Source organism: Xyrauchen texanus, chromosome 33 (assembly GCF_025860055.1).
Source record: "Xyrauchen texanus isolate HMW12.3.18 chromosome 33, RBS_HiC_50CHRs, whole genome shotgun sequence".
Lineage (NCBI taxonomy): Eukaryota > Metazoa > Chordata > Actinopteri > Cypriniformes > Catostomidae > Xyrauchen > Xyrauchen texanus.
Window position 1 is genome coordinate 6608952 of NC_068308.1, and position 20730 is coordinate 6629681.

The window sequence follows — 20730 nt, forward strand, 5'->3', positions numbered from 1 at the left end:
CTGTTGTCTTATATTGTGATTCAGGTCATATACCATGAAATACAGATTCCAGTTTAATGGTGTGATAAATCCTAAAGCACAACTGTGAAATATTTAACTAGACAGCAACTATGACTGTTTTGTTGGATTCAAAGTACTAGAGATTACAAGGTTTATCCATTTTCCTGAGTTGCAGTTTTCTGCTGACATTAGTAACTGTATGTCCTGCTGTGGGCCCAGACCTCCCATAGCTTAACACAGAGACGCAGTCATGTACAGCAGCAGTCTCAATTCTTCCACACATCCCCAAGAAGAAGATAACAGAGATGAAAAGGACTATGGAAATGTTTTTGCAGAACTTGAATCAGTAGACCTGCCCATAGGGACAACTTTAAAGTAGAGTAAATACCATGTGCTAATAAGAAATAATGATACAGCGAAGGATACAGTATCAGTATACGCTCTTTTCCCACAATTACTCATATTACTCATATGTCGAAAACTCTTATTAATACCATTGACAAACAATTTTACATTATATTTTACATAACAGATTATGCATACACAACATTAAAATTAATAAAAAATGTCAATGTTTATCTACATATTGTTATGTATAGTATTCTATTTCTAATATTCATGATTTACTGTGTGCATTATATAATACTTGTTAATTACTTATCAATGAAAGCAATACCACTAACCAAAAACTTGGTATTACATGTAACTTAGTAGTACAATGAGTTTTTTGACATTTTTCATTGTAATACCATGGTTTTGGGCTCCAAAACTGACACCAGAAGTGAAAAGTTAATACCGTTTATTTTTATAACAATTTAAGTGAAAGATAAATCTAAAACAAAAATTGCATGAATGCGATATGGTATGTCGATCCTCCTTTTTCTTTAATTATAGTATGCACTCGAGCTGGCATGGACTACACAAGTTTGTGTAAAACCTGATGATCATGTTATCCAGCTTGATTTGAGAAAGTTTCAAAGAGTTTTCTCTTAATTTCCAGGTCTGTTTGAATTTTTTTTAAGACTTTAAATGTGATCTTAAACTTTTGGACTCCACGATACCTTGGAATATCATGTAAATATAAATATGGTGATGGGGTCAACGACTTGAAATAAAAAAAGTCTCATCAAAAGCAGAAATTATTGAAAAAAGAAAAATTGGCATGCATGAGTAGTGCAGGATAATATTTTATTATTATTATTTTGAAAAAGCAGTAAAACAGTGAAATTATAATTTTTTTGTCATCCAAATCAAAGTCATGTTGAGAACTGTACAAACATGTAGGTGGCCATTTTGTTGTCATGTGACCTATAAATAAATAAACAGACATGACCCCTTTAGACCCTCGTGAGTTATAAGTACAAAATAATAATTATTATACATATCAGTGAATATATGTGTGTGTGTGTGTGTATATTTTTTCAACTTTGAAAATCTTTATTTGAATTTTTTTTTTTTGTAAGAAAATACTTGCATACATTAAAAGTATTCCACTGATTCATTTAGAGTCTGTGTGTGATCATTTAAAGGTGCACTCTAAAAGTTTAACTCCTAAAGAAATTAATTGTAATTTTGCAATATATGTAGGAAATCATGACCACTCACCTTAAAATGAAGACTCCAGTCATATCAGTATTCTTATAAAAGCTAATTTATTCTACATGGAGAGGGTCTGCTCACGTAGGCTGCAATGTTAGAATCACATGACCACCCAAATGCTACTCCCTTAATCTCAGTAAACACACTGTTATTTGACACTTTCACTCACTGATTAAAGTAATCTTCGCTCACTGTGAATACTACATTTCTACAATGGCATCTGAAAATGAAAACTATTTATTTGAAATGATATGCTGCATCCAAGCTGCTAGGTGTTAGTGTTAGTCCAAGATGTCACAAAGACAAAAGTTACTGAATGCACCGTTAATGTCAAATGTTCAATTTAACCAATTAATTAACAGAAATTCTCTATCTAAAGCTTATAGTTAATGTGATCATGTAAATAAATAGGCATAGAATACTCTACTAAGAAATATATCTGTAACATCTAGATGTGTTTTTGTTTATATCCTTTATTTTGAAATGTTTGTTCATGTTCCATGTTTTGTTCCTGTTTCCTTGTCATGTAATCATCCTGTTTCCCTCCACGTTTATGTGTCTTGTTTTCATTGGTTCATTGTTTGATTACTTTGTTATTAGTTCTAGTTTGTCACTGGTTTATGGTTATTAGTCCTGTCTTGTTTAGTTTTCTGTTTGATCATTGGTTTATGTTCTCCCTTGTCCATGTATTTAAGCCCTCATGTTGCCATTGTCCAGGGTCTAGTATTGTTAATGTATTGTTGTTGGTGTACTTTGTTCCATGTTAAGTTTATAGCCAAGTCTAGTTAATGTTCTACTTCATAGCCAAGCCAAGTCAAACTGCCTGCTTAGACTGGATTTTTGGGTAGAATGGGCGTGTTGGAATGTTCAAAAATGAATGCTGTCTAGGAAGGTTTTATTTAAAAAAAAATTCTTGAATAAAAGTCTTGTATCATACACAAAAAACACTTAAGAAAACAGGAAACTCGAGGTAGAGCAAGGCAATGGAAAAACATTTTTAAACAAGATACAGTAAACCGAGATAGTCTACAAAAAACGAATTAAAAAACCATGCAATATAAATTAAAAACAATACATTAATACAAAAAATGATCAAATAATGCTAAATAATATGAGAATTTTATTTATAAAAAAGTAATAATAACTGTCACCTTCAGAAAATCAAGAGGTAACTCTTATAATGAAACCATAATTTGTTTTAATCAACAGAGCAGTTTTAGCGGCTTTCTTGTTAAATGATAAACAAAGAGAGTTGTAGAATAATTTTAGATCGATACAGAACAGCCTGAAATTGGCCTTAGAATCAGTGATTTTACATTTATGGAGATGAAACTGTCCACAGAGAGTTAACAGTTTTAACCATCTCATTTGGCCCGGAGTCCCAAAACAAAAACAGTACATTATTTTGAAAAATACAAAATTTGTTGTAAGCAGAGAAAATAAGGCAGGCTACTTCTTTCCAGAACTCCTTTGCATAATCGCATTCAAAAAACAAGTGTGGTATTTTTTTCAACATTAAAGTTACAGAATGTACATTGTGAAGAAATGTCCAATTTAAACTTAGAAAGAAAATAATTTTATAATGAAGTTAATTAATCTTGTTCGGTAACAGAAACATATTAATGCCAGTCCATATATTAATAGTAGCAAGAGAAGGATAATTTAATTTCCACTTGAAAAGAGCTTTGGGTTGACAGCTGATTGTCTTAATAAGGATTCTTCTAATCCAAAAATGGTTACGTTTGACATTGGAAAGCTCCAATCCACCAATGGATAATTGGGGGATTTCACAGACTGACACTCTGTAACTACCTTATGATATGCAATAGTTTAGGTAAAATAAAATTAATAACCCAGTCATAAACTGTAGGTGAGGTATCCACTCCACAAATGGCAGTGAATTCAGTATAGGAACAAAAGCTGCCATCCTTTTTTTTTTGTCAAACCAATTCTTAATAAAAATAGATTTATTTCCACTGTCTAGGAAGGTGCCTCACTTGGTTTCGAGCTACAGCCCTATAGTTGCATTGACGCACAGCTCCCCCTGTCGGTTGACCAGTGTTACTGCATCGCTACCGGCATTGTCACATATGACCACTGTGACGAAAGAGCCAACATGGCGGAGAGTGAGAGCCTGGAGACTATCACTGAACATGAGCGTATATTACAGGAGATCGAGAGCACGGACACGGCGTGCGTGGGCCCGACGCTCCGGTAAGAGATGCGGATTATGTCTGTATAATTTAACGTGTTCACGGCGATGCTGTGAATTGACTAATGTTTGTTGGATGCACAGCAGGCCTTTGTTTGCTAAAGATGCAGAACAATAAGAATTTTTTTGTTGTTATTAGTGATACACTTATAAATATATATATATAAAAACTGCTGATCGTTGAGTTTCGATCTGATGTGTTCTGATTTAGTGATTTTCTATATTATTTTTTTTAATGAAACCTGTATTCTCTGCCATGACACTGTATATTGACTTCATAGAGTAAATGGCACAGGTTACATAGAGTTGATCTTTATATTTGAATGACATTTATTCAGTGCGAGTGGGTGATGTGACGCATTTATTTATTCATTCATTCATTCATTCATTCATTCATTCCCCATCTATCTGTGTTTGCGGTGCTCTGATTTACTCCTTTAATATGTAAACATACGAGTTACATGATCACAGGCCCGCTGATGCTCTCTCTCCTTCATGAATATGATGCTGTCATGTGTAAAGACCGGAGAGACATAGCTTCAGTTTATACCTAAAGAAAGCTTGCTATCGGTTGAATAGACCGTATTTTTTACCTTTCCAGGTACATTTCGGATGTGGAAACATGAAAGCTGACGAAATAAGGGTGGGTGTGGCGTTAGCAAATGAGCTAGTGCGATGTTAGTCTGGGTTGTGCTGGCCATTGTTATTCAGCTTTGGTTTTAATGTTTTCATGTCTCATCTGGATCATAATCAAATATTGTGACAGAGATGTCTCTTGAATTTTCAGTCATGAAAAAGATTTCAAATACTCAAACTCCATCTAGAAGGCATCATTATATTACCTAATCTTGTGCGAAATTGTTTTAAGGGTTCCTGTAGCTCAACTGGTAGAGCATGGTGCTCGCAACGCCAATATCTTGGGTTTGATTCCTTGGGAACACACAAACTGATAAAATGTATACCCTGAATGCACTGTAAGTGGCTTTGGATAAAAGCGTCTTCTAAATGCTTAAATGTAATCTGTAAATTAGGTTCTAATCAGACAAGGTTTTTAAGGTGAATATTAGATGAAAGCTTTAATGAGTAAAACGTACCTCCCTAACTTAAATCTGTGGTCTAAACCTAACCGTGTGAAAAGATAAATGAGAGATGAACAAAAACAGACATCCTTGCCTTTTTCCAATAGCTAAACCTAAACGAAAGTGTTTTAAAAGCAAATTCGACATGAAAAGCATATTTACTGAAGCAACCACATCATTTTGTGCCATTTCTTATGGCTTAACTTTCACTCAGAGCATCCTTGGCTGGGCTCAAGGCTCAATCTCAAAGTCCAAAGTACAACATCTATCAGGTGAGCTAGAGCTAAATTTAATCATGTAGTTGGGTCTGTAATACAAGTGTTAAATGTATCATTTTTCAAATGATGCATTAGAGAAAGTGTTTATATATCAGGAAAAAATTTATCTTTTAAAAATACCTCTAAATGACATTCACTGAATTAAAGGGGGAAAAATACTTTTTATAAGTTTAATTCAGTAAAGAAATTCGCTGCAAAAAAATCCTATTGTTATCAAGTGTTTTTGTCTTGTTTTCTATTTAAAGCTGTCTAAAAATCCTTAAAACAACATTTAATTGAGAAGCAACATATAAGATATTTAGACTTTCTTTAAGAGAATGTATCTTAAATATACAGTAAGTGTATTTTGTATATAAGTGTATTTTTTACTTTGTTATACTTCTGTGAGTGCAGTAAAGACAAAATATACTTCTATTCAAGATTTATTCTCTAAAAGAGAATAAATATCTTATAGGCAGCTCCAGCTCCACTTATTCCACAATGAGAGTGCTTCTGTATTTACTTTGTATTTTTGCATTATAATTCCCTCATATATTGCGATCTACATCAGCTGAAGCTGTTTGGAAAGTTTAGAATGCATCTGAACTTCCTCTCCTAAGTTTGATGCGAGCTGCAGTGCTGCTCATCATTAGAGATTAAAGTGATTTTTTTAATGTAACATTTTTGTCGACAATTTTTTATTGTTGACGTTGTCGATAAAATTGACTAATCGTTTCAGCCCTATACCTATATCAAAACATAGCAGTGTGTGAATAACACACTTGAAAAATAAGTGTTTTGTAAAGGTATAAACAGCCATAGTACTCATGATTTGTGTGAAAGTGAATAAAACGCACAGTTGTGGCTGCATCTCTAGTGTTCATTTCAACAGGAAATTGCAGCAAAACGTAAAAAGCGGCACGTAAAACGATGTAAAAATTGTGTTATATTAATGTTCATTCTATGATACTAGGTAAAAAAAAAATAATTATTTTAAGAGTAATCGTAACTGGTTAGTCTCTGAGATGTCTGTTTAAAGGCCAAAGTATACTTTGGTTTCTGCGTTGCGGATTGTTTCATGCACAGTTTGACGCAAATTACGTCGTTAGCACAGTCGCGCTGCTTGACCCGCACACTTGATCCTCGGCTTTGCACGTCGCTGACAAATGCGCCTGCGATTGACTGTACTAAAAGAGTTTCACAAAGAGGTTATAGTGGGTATGCGTCAAACGCATTCGTAGTCGCTCGCAGTCAGAAGAGTACTCACAAAGTTAATGCGGTCGACCAGGCGTGAGCAATCTGGAATGTTCAAAAACTAAGAATATCTGGGCCTTAAGAGTGTACAGCAACACATACTAATTAACATCTACTAAACAAGGGTGAACAAGGGATGCAACAGCAGCCTTAGTGCACCAGTACACTCACCACACACCAGCTACTGGTGGAGAGGAGAGAGTTGAGTAATAGTACCAATTCATAAAAGGGGGTTATTAGGAGGCCATGATTGATGAGTGTCAATGGGGAGAATTTGGGATTTTTAATGACCACAGAGAGTCAGGACCTCTATTTAACATCTCATCCAATGGACGGTGCTCTTTTCTTTTTACAGTATAGTGTCCCCATCATATTACTGGGGCATTATAACCCACAAAGACCGCAGGGTGAGCACCCCCTGCTGGCCTCCCTAATACCTCTTCCAGGCTCAACCCTGCTTCACTTCAGTGGGCAACCAGTCTTGAGCGACAGGGTGATATTGCTGCTGGTAATTGCTGACATCCAAAAGGAAATGTCTTTCAGATGAGCAAACAATCTAAAAATGACATCTTCAAGACATGCATCAAATAGATGTCTGGGTTATGTACATGTGCTATCAGGGGTCTTATCATCACTGGTGTTAAAACCCTTGCTTCATGAAACAAAATAAAATAAAGAACAACCGTAAAGTTGTCTTTTATGAATAGAAATAATATCAAGGTGTTTTAAATAATGTTTACCCTCAGCTTTTATGGGTGAAAACTGAACTGAATTGAACATTTAATATTGTATTGTATTTGGAAGTCAAATTTCTTTTTGAGAATGGCCCATCTAATTTAGTCATGATGAATATGCAGATCTGACAATATTTGTCAGTATACTATTATACTGAAATACTAGTTGTCCTGTAGGATAGGGCTATAAATTAATATTCCTTTTTGCTTTAAGCCATGGTTCACTACAAATTAATTTGTAAAAATTTTGTAAAATTTGATGCCTAATTTTACTAAATTGGGCTCATCAGACTGTGAGCATGTTTTTCGTACTCTAAATAGTATTTCACATTAATATTGAAAGCTGTTGTGAAATCTACAGGATATGCAAACTTGTCAACATTTCAGTGTGTGCAACATGTCCTGAGGCAATACATTCTGTACTGAGACTTGCTCTGACCATTACAGATATGGCAAATATGTTTTCTTATTCTACAGACCTTAGTTAAGTTACCTAGTACAGTTAATGTGTGGTTAACATGCAGTGATTGCTTCAGATCTTTAAAGCAAAGTAGGTGTATAAATGTTATACATCTACTTTGTATAACAATTATTCAATGATCTTATGCTGCCTTCAAGTGCACCTGAAGCTGCAGTTGAAGTCAGAAGTGTACATACACTTGGGTTGAAGTAATTAAAACTAATTTTTTAACCACTCCAAAGATTTAATATAAGAAATTATAGTTTTGGCAACTCTTTTAGGACTTCTACTTTGTGCATGACAAGTATTTTTTTCCAGCAATTGTTTTACAGGCAGATTGTTTCACTTTTAATTGACTATATCACAATTTCAGTGCATCAGAAGTTTACATACATTAAGTTAACTGTGCCGTTAAGCAGCTTGGAAAATTCCAGAAAATAATGTCAAGCCTTAAGACAATTAGCCAAGTATCTTCTAATCAGTGGTATACTGAATTGGATGGTGTACCTTCAAACTCCGTGCCTCTGCTTGACATCCTGGGAAATAAAAAGAAATAAAAAATCAGAAAAAAATTGTGGACCTCCACAAGTCTGGTTCATTCTTGGGAGCAATTTCCAAATGCCTGAAGGTACCACATTCATCTATACAAACAATAGTATGGAATTATAAACACCATGGGACCACACAGCCATCATACCGCTTAGAAAGGAGATGCTTTCTGTCTCCTAGTGATGAACGTTATTTGGTGCAAAACAATCCCAGAACAACAGCAAAGAACCTTGTGAAGATGCTGGAAGAAACAAGTAGACAAGTATTTATATCCACAGTAAAACAAGTCCTATATCAACATAACCTGAATGACTGCTCAGCAAGGAAGAACCCACTGCTCCAAATCCACCATAAAAAAAAAGCCAGACTACAGTTTGCAAGTGCACATGGGGACAAAGATCTTACTTTTTGGAGAAATGCCCTCTGGTCTAATGAAACAAAAATATAACTGTTTGGCCATAATGACCATCATTGTGTTTGGTGTTCTTCATCCTGCAAGCCGAAGAACACCATCCCAACCGTGAAGCATGGAGGTGGTAGCATCATGTTGTGGGGTTGCTTTGCTGCAGGAGGGACTAGTACACTTCACAAAATAGATGTCATCATGAAGGAAAATGATGTGGATATATTGAAGCAACATCTCAAGACATCAGCCAGGATGTTAAACCTCGGGCGCAAATGGGTCTTCTAAATAAACAATGACCCCAAGCATACCTCCAAAGTTGTGGCAAAATGGCTTAAGGACAACAAAGTCAAGGTATTGGAGTGGCCATCACAAAGCCCTGACCTCAATCCGACAGAAATTGGTGGGCAGAAATGAAAAGCGTGTGCGAGCAAGGAGGCCTACAAACCTTACTCAGAAACACCAGATCTGTCTGGAGGAATGAGCCAAAACTACAGCAACTTATTGTGAGAAGCTTGTGGAAGACTACCCAAAATATTTGACCCAAGTTAAACAATTTATAGGCAATGCTACCAAATACTAACAAAGTGTATGTAAACTTCTGACCTACTGGGAATTTGATGAAAGATATGAATGCTGAAATAATTCATTTTCTCGTCTATTATCCTGACTAGGGATGTCCAAATCAGCTTTTTTTGGCCCCCGATCTTATATTTAAATATTAAATATCTGCCGATTCCAATTCTTGTATTTGCCTAGATAATAGAGCTGGAGACTGGTTTTTTGTTTGTTTACAAAAATAACTAACATTTACACTTGAACAGGCTCAAGTTCAACAATAATGAAACCGATATCAATGCCATTGTGACATACTGACAACCAGTAAAAACCATGAAAGCGTCACGCACTGCAGAGATACATTCAAAAATAAGAAATATATATTCATAACAAGCTCTAAAACTGCTCCAGTGAGAAATCATTATTGTCTATGGCCTGTTTACTGTCTTTGAGTTTTGCTGTAATACAAATCACTAATTATTAAGCAAATGCAAGAAGACGTGGTGTCGTTATTGAAGGTTAACAGTTATATTTATTATTAGTGGTATTGTGACCAACATTATTCTGATTTAAATTGGGTGAGTGACTGATGATGAGATATTGAGAACACCCAAAGAGTGCACATCTTTAATCGACACAGAGAGCTCGTTAAAGAGAGTAAAGCTTAAAGTGCTCATGATTGCTCAAACAGTCTCTATCACTCAAGACAATGTCTGATTGTCACAACTCACGTCATGTATCAGGTATTTGCACGTTTATTTGTTGTTTAATTTGTTTTTAAACCTGCTAACAGCCTCTATATCCTCTTCCTGTTCACTGTGAAACGAGTCCGAATAACTACTGTAAGACTCTAACGAATAAATGGGCAAATTAATATTCATACACATGTAATTCTTACACATTTTTAAAAACAAACCGGCATATTCATCTCAATTACATAATGTCTGAAAGTAAACATTTGTGAATGCTTAGAATTGCCAACAACTCACCCTCCATACTCTCATTCATTAGAGGAGCAGTGTATGTGTGAGTGCCTGCGTTCTGCAAAAAAGATCGGCCCTAAATCTAGGCACGATCGGCGTTCACGGATTTAAGACCAATGTCGCCCGATTTTGATCGGTGGCCGATTGATCGGGACATCTCTAATCCTGACATTTCACATTCTTAAAATAAAGTAGTGATCCTAACTGACCTAGGACAGGAAATGCTTTCTGAGATTAAATGTCAGCACTTTGAAAAACAGTATAAAATGTATTTGGCTAAGGTTTATATAAATTTTGACTTCATCTGTACTACATCCAAGTTGGTTATTCAGTATTACGGCTTATTACACAGTTTCCTGGACTACTTAATTATCATTGGTCAATCAGACTAATAGTGGTCTATTATATTTCTGAATAATGACCGCATATCTGTCATTCGGGTATTGTGAGTAATCTTTTCTAGGGCCCCACAATTAATCAAAATAAAATCAAAATCATGATATGACCCTATGAGAATATGAAATCACAAAGGGCTGCGATTTTAATTAAATAGATAATTAGTCTGCTCGCTTCAAAATGTATTTGCGCTGCTCTGTCCTGCCTATATTACATTTTATTGCAGTGTTTTCAGAGCGCTTCTGTGCTTCACAACTCTATCTCATGCTTTGAGTAACAGAAGTGCTCAGAGTTCGGTTTTGTTGCATGTGCTAAGTGCTTATTTACACTAAAACCGGCACGTCCTGCTTGAAGTGGTTTTTAATTATCATCTGGGGTAGCAGCATCTCAGTCTCCGCCAGGCACAGGTATCATAATAATAACGCTTAATTCAAGATGGGGCTATAACTCAAGCATCTTTATTAAATTATTGCTGAGCAAACAGCATTAACAGTTGCACACGTAGAGTCCAGAAACATGCACTTTTCCTATATTCACCTGTCATTAATTTACCTCACGACAGAGCATGTCACCCTTATTACGCTCACAGCAGCATCAAGTTAAAGTGGAACTAATATTACCAACATCCAACAAAATAAAAAGGAAGGAATGTACATATAATACATCTTTATATTATAACAACAACAACAACTTACATTTATATAGCGCTTTTTCTCAAACCCAAAGCGCTTTACATAGTATAGGGGGAATCTCCTCAACCACCACCAGTGTGCAGCATCCACCTGGATGATGCGACGGCAGCCATAGTGCGCCAGAACGCCCACCACACACCAGCTATTGGTGGAGAGGAGATGGTAGTGTGATGTAGCCAATTCAGGGATGGAGATTATTAGGAGGCCATGATAGATAGGGGCCAATGGGGGAATTTGGCTAGGACACCGGGGTTAAACCCCTACTCTTTACGAGAAAGTGCCCTAGGGATTTTTAATGACCACAGAGAGTCAAGATCTCGGTTTAACATCCCATCCGAAAGATGGTGCTTTTTTTACAGTATAGTGTCCCCGTCACTATACTGGGGCATTAGGACCCATACAGACCATAGGGTGAGCACCCCCTGCTGGCCTCCTTAATACCACTTCCAGCAGCAACCTTGGTTTTCCCCAGGAGGTCTCCCATCCAGGTACTGGCCAGGCTCAACCCTGCTTATTTAGCATTATATTATAGTATCTAAAAACATTTAAATATTGTTAAATTAAATATAATATAATAAAATAATGAAATGGTGACAAACTAACCAAAACTTTCACTTTAAATTTGATTACAGCAAATGGGTTATCAGTTTATCTTAAGTTTGACATAAAGCCTCGTTCTTTAGGACTATCTTATATACAGTAGAGAATAGTTTGTATAAGCCTACTTGTTTTTAAGGCCTATAGAGTAAAGAGTAAAATTTTATGTTTTGTTTATTTAATTATTCAACCAACCAACAGTATTTTTGACAGAAAAACTAGGCAATAAGTATGGCTTTACTAACACGGAAATTCAGACATTAAGCAGAAAGCTTACATATAACCAGTTTTGAAAGAGCTGCTGATTAAAAAGTTGAAGATCAGTATCAGATGATTTGAAAAGAAATTAAAATAAATTTGAAGATTGGTATCGGATGTTAAAATCCTGATTGTAGCATCCCTGATATTCAAGTTACCTGGGTTTCAAAAACGAATGTTGATGATTAGTGGGCTGAGACCCTATCACAAAATGGATAAAAACAGGTACACGGAGGATGGGTACAATTTGAATATGAAGAAGAGAGTGTTTTGTTTTTGTTTCACATATATTTATTTGTTTGTGGGTGAATTGAAAAAAAGTTTCAGTTTGGTTCTTTTTAAGAGGACTCAAGAGTGAAAACCCCAGTAGCCTTTTGGCAGTTGAACATGTGAAAAATATGACCTTTTTATTTTTCTTTATTTTTTTACAATAATCACAATATGACTTTTATCCAAATCATGCAGCCCAAATCTTTTCAGCTTCTCATATCACTCTGCAATCTTTACAAGTAGCCTAAGTTAATACCATTACTTGAAATCAAACCCTAAATATTTAATGTCCATTTATTTGGATTTATGGATCAAACCAAACTAAAACAAATAGAGTTGAAGTCAGTAGTTTATATACACATTAGCCAAATACATTTAAACTCAGTTTTTTACAATTCCTGACATTTAATTGCAAACATTCCCTGTCTTAGGTCAGATAGGATCACTAATGTATTAAGAATGTGACATTTTAGAATAATAATATAGTTATTATTTCTTTCATTACATTCCCAGTGGGTCAGATGTTTACATACACTTGTTAGTATTTGGTGGCATTGCCTTTAAATTGTTTAACTTGGGTCAAATGTTTTGGGGAGCCTTCCACAAGCTTCTCACATAACGTTGCTGTAGTTTTGGCCCATTCCTTCTGACAGAACTGGTGTAACTGAGTCAGGTTTGTAGGCCTCCTTGCTCACACACGCTTTTTCAGTTCTGCCCACAAATTTTCAGGGCCACTCCAATAACTTGACTTTGTTGTCCTTAAGCAATTTTGCCACAACTTTGGAGGTATGCTTGGGGTCATTGTCCATTTGGAAGACCTTTTTGCGACCGAGCTTTAACTACCTGGCTGATGTCTTGAGATGTTGCCTCAATATATTCACATATTTTTCCTTACTCATGATGCCATCTATTTTGTGAAGTGCACCAGTCCCTCCTGCAGCAAAGCACCCCCACAACATGATGCTGCCATCCCCATGCTTCACGATTGGGATGGTGTTCTTTGGCTTGCAAGCCTCACCCTTTTTCATCCAATCATAACAATGGTCATTATGGCCAAACAGTTCCATATTTGTTTCATTAGACCAGAGGACATTCTCCAAAAAGTAAGATCTTTGTCACCATGTGCACTTGCAAACTGTAGTCTGGCTTTTTTATGGCAGTTTTGGAGCAGTGGCTACTTCCTTGCCTAGCAGACTTTTAGTTTATGGTGATATAGGACTTGTTTTACTGTGGATATAGATACTTGTCTACCTGCTTCCTCCAGCATCTTCACAAGGTACTTTGCTGTTGTTCTGGGATTTATTTGTACATTTCACCCCAAACTACATTAATCTCTTGGAGACAGAATGCGTCTCCTTTCTATAAGTGGTATGATGGCTATGTGGTCCCATGGTGTTTATACATGCATACTATTGTTTGTACAGATGAATGTGGTACCTTCAGGCATTTGGAAATTGCTCCCAAGGATGAACCAGACCAGAATTTTGGCTGAATTCTTTTGATTTTCCATTATGTCAAGTAAAGAGGCACTGAGTTTGAAGGTAGGCCTTAAAATACATCCACAGGTACACCTCCAATTCAGTACACCTCCTATCAGAAGCTAATTAGCTAATTGACCCACTGGAAATGTGATATAGTCAGTTAAAAGTGAAACAATCTGTCTGTCAACAATTGTTGGAAAAAGTCCTCGTGTCATGTACAAAGTAGATGTCCTAAACGACTTGCCAAAACTATAGTTGGCTAATAATAAATCTGTGGAGTGGTTAAAAAAATTAGCTTTAATGACTTCAACCTAAGTGTCTGTAAAGTTCTGACTTCAACTGTAAACAATGAATGATGAATTTCTTTTTTATTAAATGTTTTTTTTCTGTTCTACTAGTGGAATTGGCATAAAACAAACCACAAAAGGTAATATTAATAACTAATGTATTATTCAGATTATTTATTGTTATGTAATGGTCTTTTTACAGTAGACTTAGTGTAAATAGTGGTAGATGCTATTTGTACCCTGGTGAATAGTGGTAAGAGCTGATCCTTTTTGCACCATTTGTTTATTATAGTTAGTTGGTTATTTTATATACAATGTATAGTATAATTATTGTGACCGAACGATCGCCTTCCCTTATGTCAGCGCTGGGCATGAAAGAGGAGCAGCACCTTAACCTTGTGTGACCCCGTGTCCACATGTTTGAACGTTGTATTTTGGCTTTGCTATACACAATGCATTAATTTATTTCATTTGAACTGACTGATCTCAGTTCAGGAGACATTGTGCTGTCAGTAAAAGGTTAAACTTTAGATGTATGGAGTCATGTGACCAAAGAATATGGCATCAATCCCAGCAAAGTCTTACCAGAAATGTCAACAAAACTACATCTGGTAAGAAACCTAATTAAGTTTTTACATTGAATCTCTATTTTCATCCGATATGCCATCTTTAATATTTGAGCGATTTATTTGCGAAACAGCATGCTGTTAAACACAATAACCATGTGGACTATATGCTCATTTTCTTTTGAAAAATCCTATATTCACTGTGTATTATGATGACATTGAGAATCAATGGATGTGTCCAAAAGCTGGAAAATGTTGCTTTCAGAGGCTGTATACAGAGTTAGGATGAAAATAGGGTGCATTTCAAACTGTTCTGAAACCAGTACAGACAGCACACTGGAGGTTAAGTCATTAACTAAATAGGGAATAAGGGAGCATCTATAGCTGTCTATGCTGTTAAGTGCATTCAATCCAAACTTCCTATCAAATGTTCAATTTGGCAGACATGGACAATTGTAATCAGTAGATTGATTCAGAATATTAATGCAAAATTTTATTTTACCATGGTTGGCAGCGATTGGATGATGCTGGCTGTTTCTTTGAATAATAATTATTTATGCTTTTAACCAATACTCCTGGAAACCAAAAATTTGATACAAAAACTCAGACATTCTATAGCTTGGTATTCATTTCACAACTTAGTTCCACTGTCCACATATGTGGACATCTATTTTAACAAAACTATTTGGTCTAAAAAAACATTTTTTATTATTTGTTAGCATGTTTCTTAGGTGCTTCTAGTTACAAATCAAACAGGGGAATGGAAAATGCACACAGCAGTCACGCTCGGGACTCAGGAGGTTAAATTAAATACATTGCTGGTTAAGCGCACTTGAAGTTATTGGTACCTCATCACTGCTACCTTTAAATGCAGAGCATGGCTCTTATTGTGAGCTGGTCTCTTCCTGGTACAGTAAGAGACCGTGTAAATATGTTGCTGTCAAAAGAACTAGCCACACAATTGAAAGCATAAAGGTGTAAATCGCAAGTTTCATCATAAAATCTTGTGTTTTCCAGCGATCTGATCAGTCTGATGCTGCTTTCCCATTATGCGGGGGAAAAAATTAAAACAAAACTATTATTAAAACAATTTTATCCGTGAGAGAAAAAAAACAAAGTAGGACATAGGCTCAGGAAGTCTCTAAGACACCTAAAAAAAATAAAAAAAGATTTTTCACCTTGCGGTTCAGGGCTCAAGAAACAGTTTATTGAAGTTTGCTTATTTTGAAACTCTTCTTGGTACCGTTTGTGAATAAACAAATATATACATTTCACAAGTGTGTCATACTTTTTATATTTTTTATACATTTTAATTTACAAGTAATTGATTACTCATAATTTGTGGGTTAGAGTTTATTGTCACATTGCTTAATGTTGGTTGCACCGCACTTTCATTTAATTAATGTCCACATTAATAACTTAATATTTTTAAACAAAATAGCTTTTTTTTTTGTAAATTTTACTTAGACTATGGCAAACTACTTATAATAATAAATATTTGTGTTAATCTAAGACTTTTATTAGGACTTTTCCCCCTTCATTACACTGGACAGATACTCCATCTTGACATTTTTACCATGACAAAATATCAAATCAGTTTTAAAATTCAGAATTGAAAACAGTAGGGCTGGGATACGTCGACTCAAAATATGCGCGTCGATTCGTCAGACCCAAAACAAAGATGGCGGCGCCGGAGAGTGCAGCACGAGTGGCTCCTCAGACTATCAGAAGTGCAAGGCGGTACGCACTCGTCCTCTAAAGTATGGGAATTCTTTAATTTAAAATGAAACAATTCCGTGATATGTCATCTTTTGCAAAATGGAGATGGCCTTCCATTCTAGCACCACAGCAATGCACCAGCACCTGAAGAGGCGCCACCCGACACACACACACACAGTATTCTTAAGGTGAAAGGAAAGTGTCAGAGTGTAAGTTGTTATTTGCCTGTGAATGAAGATGCTTTTTTTCAGTAAGCTAGGCTATGTTCAACATAAATGTTGAATTCTGAATGTTTATTTTTATTATTAATTTTTTGTTGGAAAATAACTTTCTGTATTAGCTTAAAGCCCCCAAGTTTACAATAGTTACTGTATTCTTTCAATAGCTCTAAGAAAGGGTGGCTGGGTGACCTTTTTTATTTTTTTATTTAATGCTAGACATCAGAATGCATTATTTTGCTCTTGTACACTTTTACTTGAATTTTATTTTTGAATTTTGAGTTTATGAAAAAGGTGAGTAAGACTGTATTACTATGTTGTTGTTATTTTTATGTGAATGAAGAATTAAAAGATGCACTTTTTTCAGTAAGCTAGGACTATGTGTTTTCAACATAAATGTTCAATTCTGTTGGTTCAGGAAGGACGCCATGACAGGCTGCTGGCTCCCACTGTCGCTGTTAATTTTTATTTATTTTTTGTTGGAAAAGCACTCTCTGTATTAGCTTAAAGCCCTCAAGTTTACATTGGTTACTGTATTCTTTCAATTGCTCTGAAGTATTTTGGGTGACCTTTTTATTTTTTTATTGAATGCTAGACTATGGAATGATATTCCGGACATTATTCAAAAGGAATTGCAAATTGTATTTGCAATTGCGTTTTCAATTTGTGGACGCATAAAATGTGACATAATCCAAACGCAATTGCAAATCGCGCGATACGGTTTGCATTTTCGTTTAGCTGAACGCACAGTGACTGCCAAATTTCAAATGGAAAAGCAAAGTCCGCTTTGCAACTGTGTTTCCCATATCTTACGAGTTTTGGCCCTGTCATATTTAAATAGCAATTTCAATTACCATGTCTGCTTTTTCACTTTCTCAGCGTCGCGTATGTAGCCAGCCAAAACTCAAATGGAATACTAATTCCCTTAGTATTTCCATTGACGCCTTACACGGAAACCTGTCAATCAGGGTCAAGGGTGGGATTATGCTATGGGGCGTGTTTGTCTTGGGAAGTGACATCACTCACAGTGGACGGTCAAGAGTCATTATATAAACAAGCATTAAAAGTAATGGACCAGAAATCTGTAAGATGGCATCACTGCATCATTCTAAGGAAGCATAATATCTTGAGTTTTTGACAGTTTTGTAAATTTTTCTTTTTTAAAACAAATTTTTAAGTGTGTGAACAACGTTGCACCAGAAATATTCTGTCAACTAGTACATAAACAAAAGAGCGGAATAAGAACTAGAGGCACAATAAGTGGAAACTATAGCCGCAAAACGTAGAACAACATTTGGTCAGACATCATTTTCAGTAAGAGGCATACATTTGTGGAATGCATCTGAAATTAAAACATTGACAGACTTCAAGGTTTTTAATACACATTTAAAGCAATGGCTGAAACTGAAACAACTTTGTGAACACTGACTGTACAGGACATTATGGAAGCGTATTGCATTCACGTGAGAAAAAAAAATCTATTCTGTTTTTCTGAATTAACGACTTAATTATCTCAGAATTACGAGATAATTTTTCATTAAAAAAAATATTGAGATCCCTCAAAATCCTGCCAGGAGCTCTATTTTAGCTGGATTGCATGGACGTAAACATGTCCCGCCTTTCAAGTTTAATCCGGTTTTATTTTACTTTGGGTCTGAGACAATTTATAGAGATATATTTTAAACTTGGCCTTCAATACAAAGACATTACTGTCTATGACATTTGTAATACTGTCATGGCTGAGACACGCTTTGATCTTCCAAAGGACACTAATTACACGAGAACTACCGAATTCTATAACTACTAGAATGGCCATAGTGGTCATTCTGACCGTTCATACTAGACTGTACCAAAATGTCATGTCATATTTACATTCGAAACTTCTATTGAGGTTTTAGAATGAAGCTTCTAATGTCTGTCGTCATATTTTATGAGCGTCATCACCCTACAAATGTATTGAATAAAATACAATAATATGGATCAAATGGAGCATGCTGAGCATGAGATAGTCCTACATAATACAGTCTTTTTTGTAATATATAATAGTGCTAGACTATATAAATACATAGGCCTATATATATTATATATTAGCTGCTAGACTGCCCCGGAAGGTGCGTGCCTCGCTTTGTGTACAGCAAGTTTTTTCCACCACAGTGAAAATGTTTTCGAAAGTCTAAACGCCAACAAACATGGATTGAGTGGAATATTTCAGTTAGATAAAAACATGTTGTGAATTTTGGAAATTATTACATCTATCCTTTTTCAAAACATGTTGACTTTTGGACTTTACAACGCTCTGGAGTTATTGGAAATTGGAAACAATCCTATGCAGCCGCCACTGGAATCAAAAACCATGAATAAATGAATCCGTTATATTAATAAAATGAATGTGAAAATGTATTAGTTCATCGACAACCACAGAACTTGCTATTGTAGCTAATTACAGATACAAATTTGATTATTTATATTAAATTATTCTCTTTGTAAAATAAAAACAAATCAATACAATAGCTTATAAAAACATCACCAAAGTGTATTTCAATGCATAGTAAAAACCTTAGACATGTATGAAACACATATAGGCCAAACCCAAAATGGCCAAAGCGGTTAATAAAGAATATGAACATTCGCTAAACTGTGGGAAAACGAACTGATTTAGAAAGCAATATTTGTTTTACTGAGCAAAAATATCATGCTGTAAAACTATAATGAAAATAGTATGCTGTAAAATCATTCTGAACGAATTCTCCTAAAAGTGGGCTCACTTGAACAAAAAAGGGGGCCCCCTTTTAGGAGAATAATTTAATATAAATAATCAAATTTGTATCTGTAATTAGCTACAATAGCAAGTTCTGTGGCTGTCGATGAACTAATACATTTTCACATTCATTTTATTAATATAATGGATACATTTATTCATGGATTTTGATTCCAGTGGCGGCTGCATAGGATTGTTTCCAATTTCCAATAACACCAGAGTGTTGTAAAGTCCAAAAGTCAACATGTTTTGAAAAAGGATAGATGTAATAATTTCCAAAATTCACAACATGTGAACATGTGATGGTGACAACATGTCAACATCTAACGAAATATTCCGCCTCAATCCATGTTTGTTGGTGTTTAGACTTTCGAAAACATTTTCACTGTGGTGGAAAAAACTTGCTGTACACAAAGCGAGGCACGCACCTTCCGGGGCAGTCTAGCAGCTAATATATAATATATATAGGCCTATGTATTTATATAGTCTAGCACTATTATATATTACAAAAAAGATCGTATTATGTAGGACTATCTGCGTTCGCTTGGCGCTCCATTTGAGCCATATTATTGTATTTTATTCAATACATTTTTAGGGTGATGATGATATAAAATATGACGACAGACATTAGAAGCTTCGAATGTAAATATGACATGACATTTTGGTACAGTCTAGTATGAACGGTCAGAATGACCACTATGGCCATTCTAGTAGTTATAGAATTCCGGTAGTTCTCGTGTAATTAGTGTCCTTTTGGAAGATCAAAGCGTGTCTCAGCCATGACAGTATTACAAATGTCATAGACAGTAATGTCTTTGTATTGAAGGCCAAGTTTAAAATATATCTCTATAAATTGTCTCAGACCCAAAGTAAAATAAAACCGGATTAAACTTGAAAGGCGGGACATGTTTACTTCCATGCAATCCAGCTAAAATAGAGCTCCTGGCAGGATTTTGAGGGATCTCAATATTTTTTTCCATGAAAAATTATCTCGTAATTCTGAGATAATTAAGTCGTTAATTCAGAAAAACAGAGTAGATTTTTTTTTCTCAAGTGAATGCAATACGCTTCCGTAGGACATAACACAATGCATACAAACATAATTTTGCATATGTGAGCACGCACAGACATATGCACCCTTTTGTGTTCTTGTATTGTTAAATGTGTCTAGACTTTGTTTTATAGTGACTTCCACATCTACTTAAGCCCATATCTTATTTCATATATGGGATGTATTTGTTGTATGTATTTTATTAATTATAAATTTTAAACTCATTACTCTGTAATTTTTGTTTTAAATTTATAAGCCTAACTAGGGACAGGGGTTGCAAATTAGTCATGGCTAGAAACATGTATGCGTGGCATCTACTTTGTAGGCCTATTCTTTATAAAGCAATGTT

At 35.3% G+C, this 20730-nt stretch overlaps 1 protein-coding gene across 2 annotated transcripts in view; it reads left to right on the forward strand.

Annotated features, from left to right (window-relative positions):
* Nucleotides 1-3704: 3704 nt before the first annotated feature.
* LOC127626603 (exocyst complex component 6-like) overlaps nucleotides 3705-20730 on the forward strand; it is an 86081-nt gene continuing 69055 nt past the window's right edge. For both annotated transcript variants that reach the window (XM_052102507.1, XM_052102508.1), the window contains exon 1: nucleotides 3705-3813. In XM_052102507.1, the coding sequence (XP_051958467.1) occupies nucleotides 3716-3813 (98 nt within the window). In that variant the 5' untranslated portion in view covers nucleotides 3705-3715. The remainder of the gene's footprint in view (nucleotides 3814-20730) is intronic.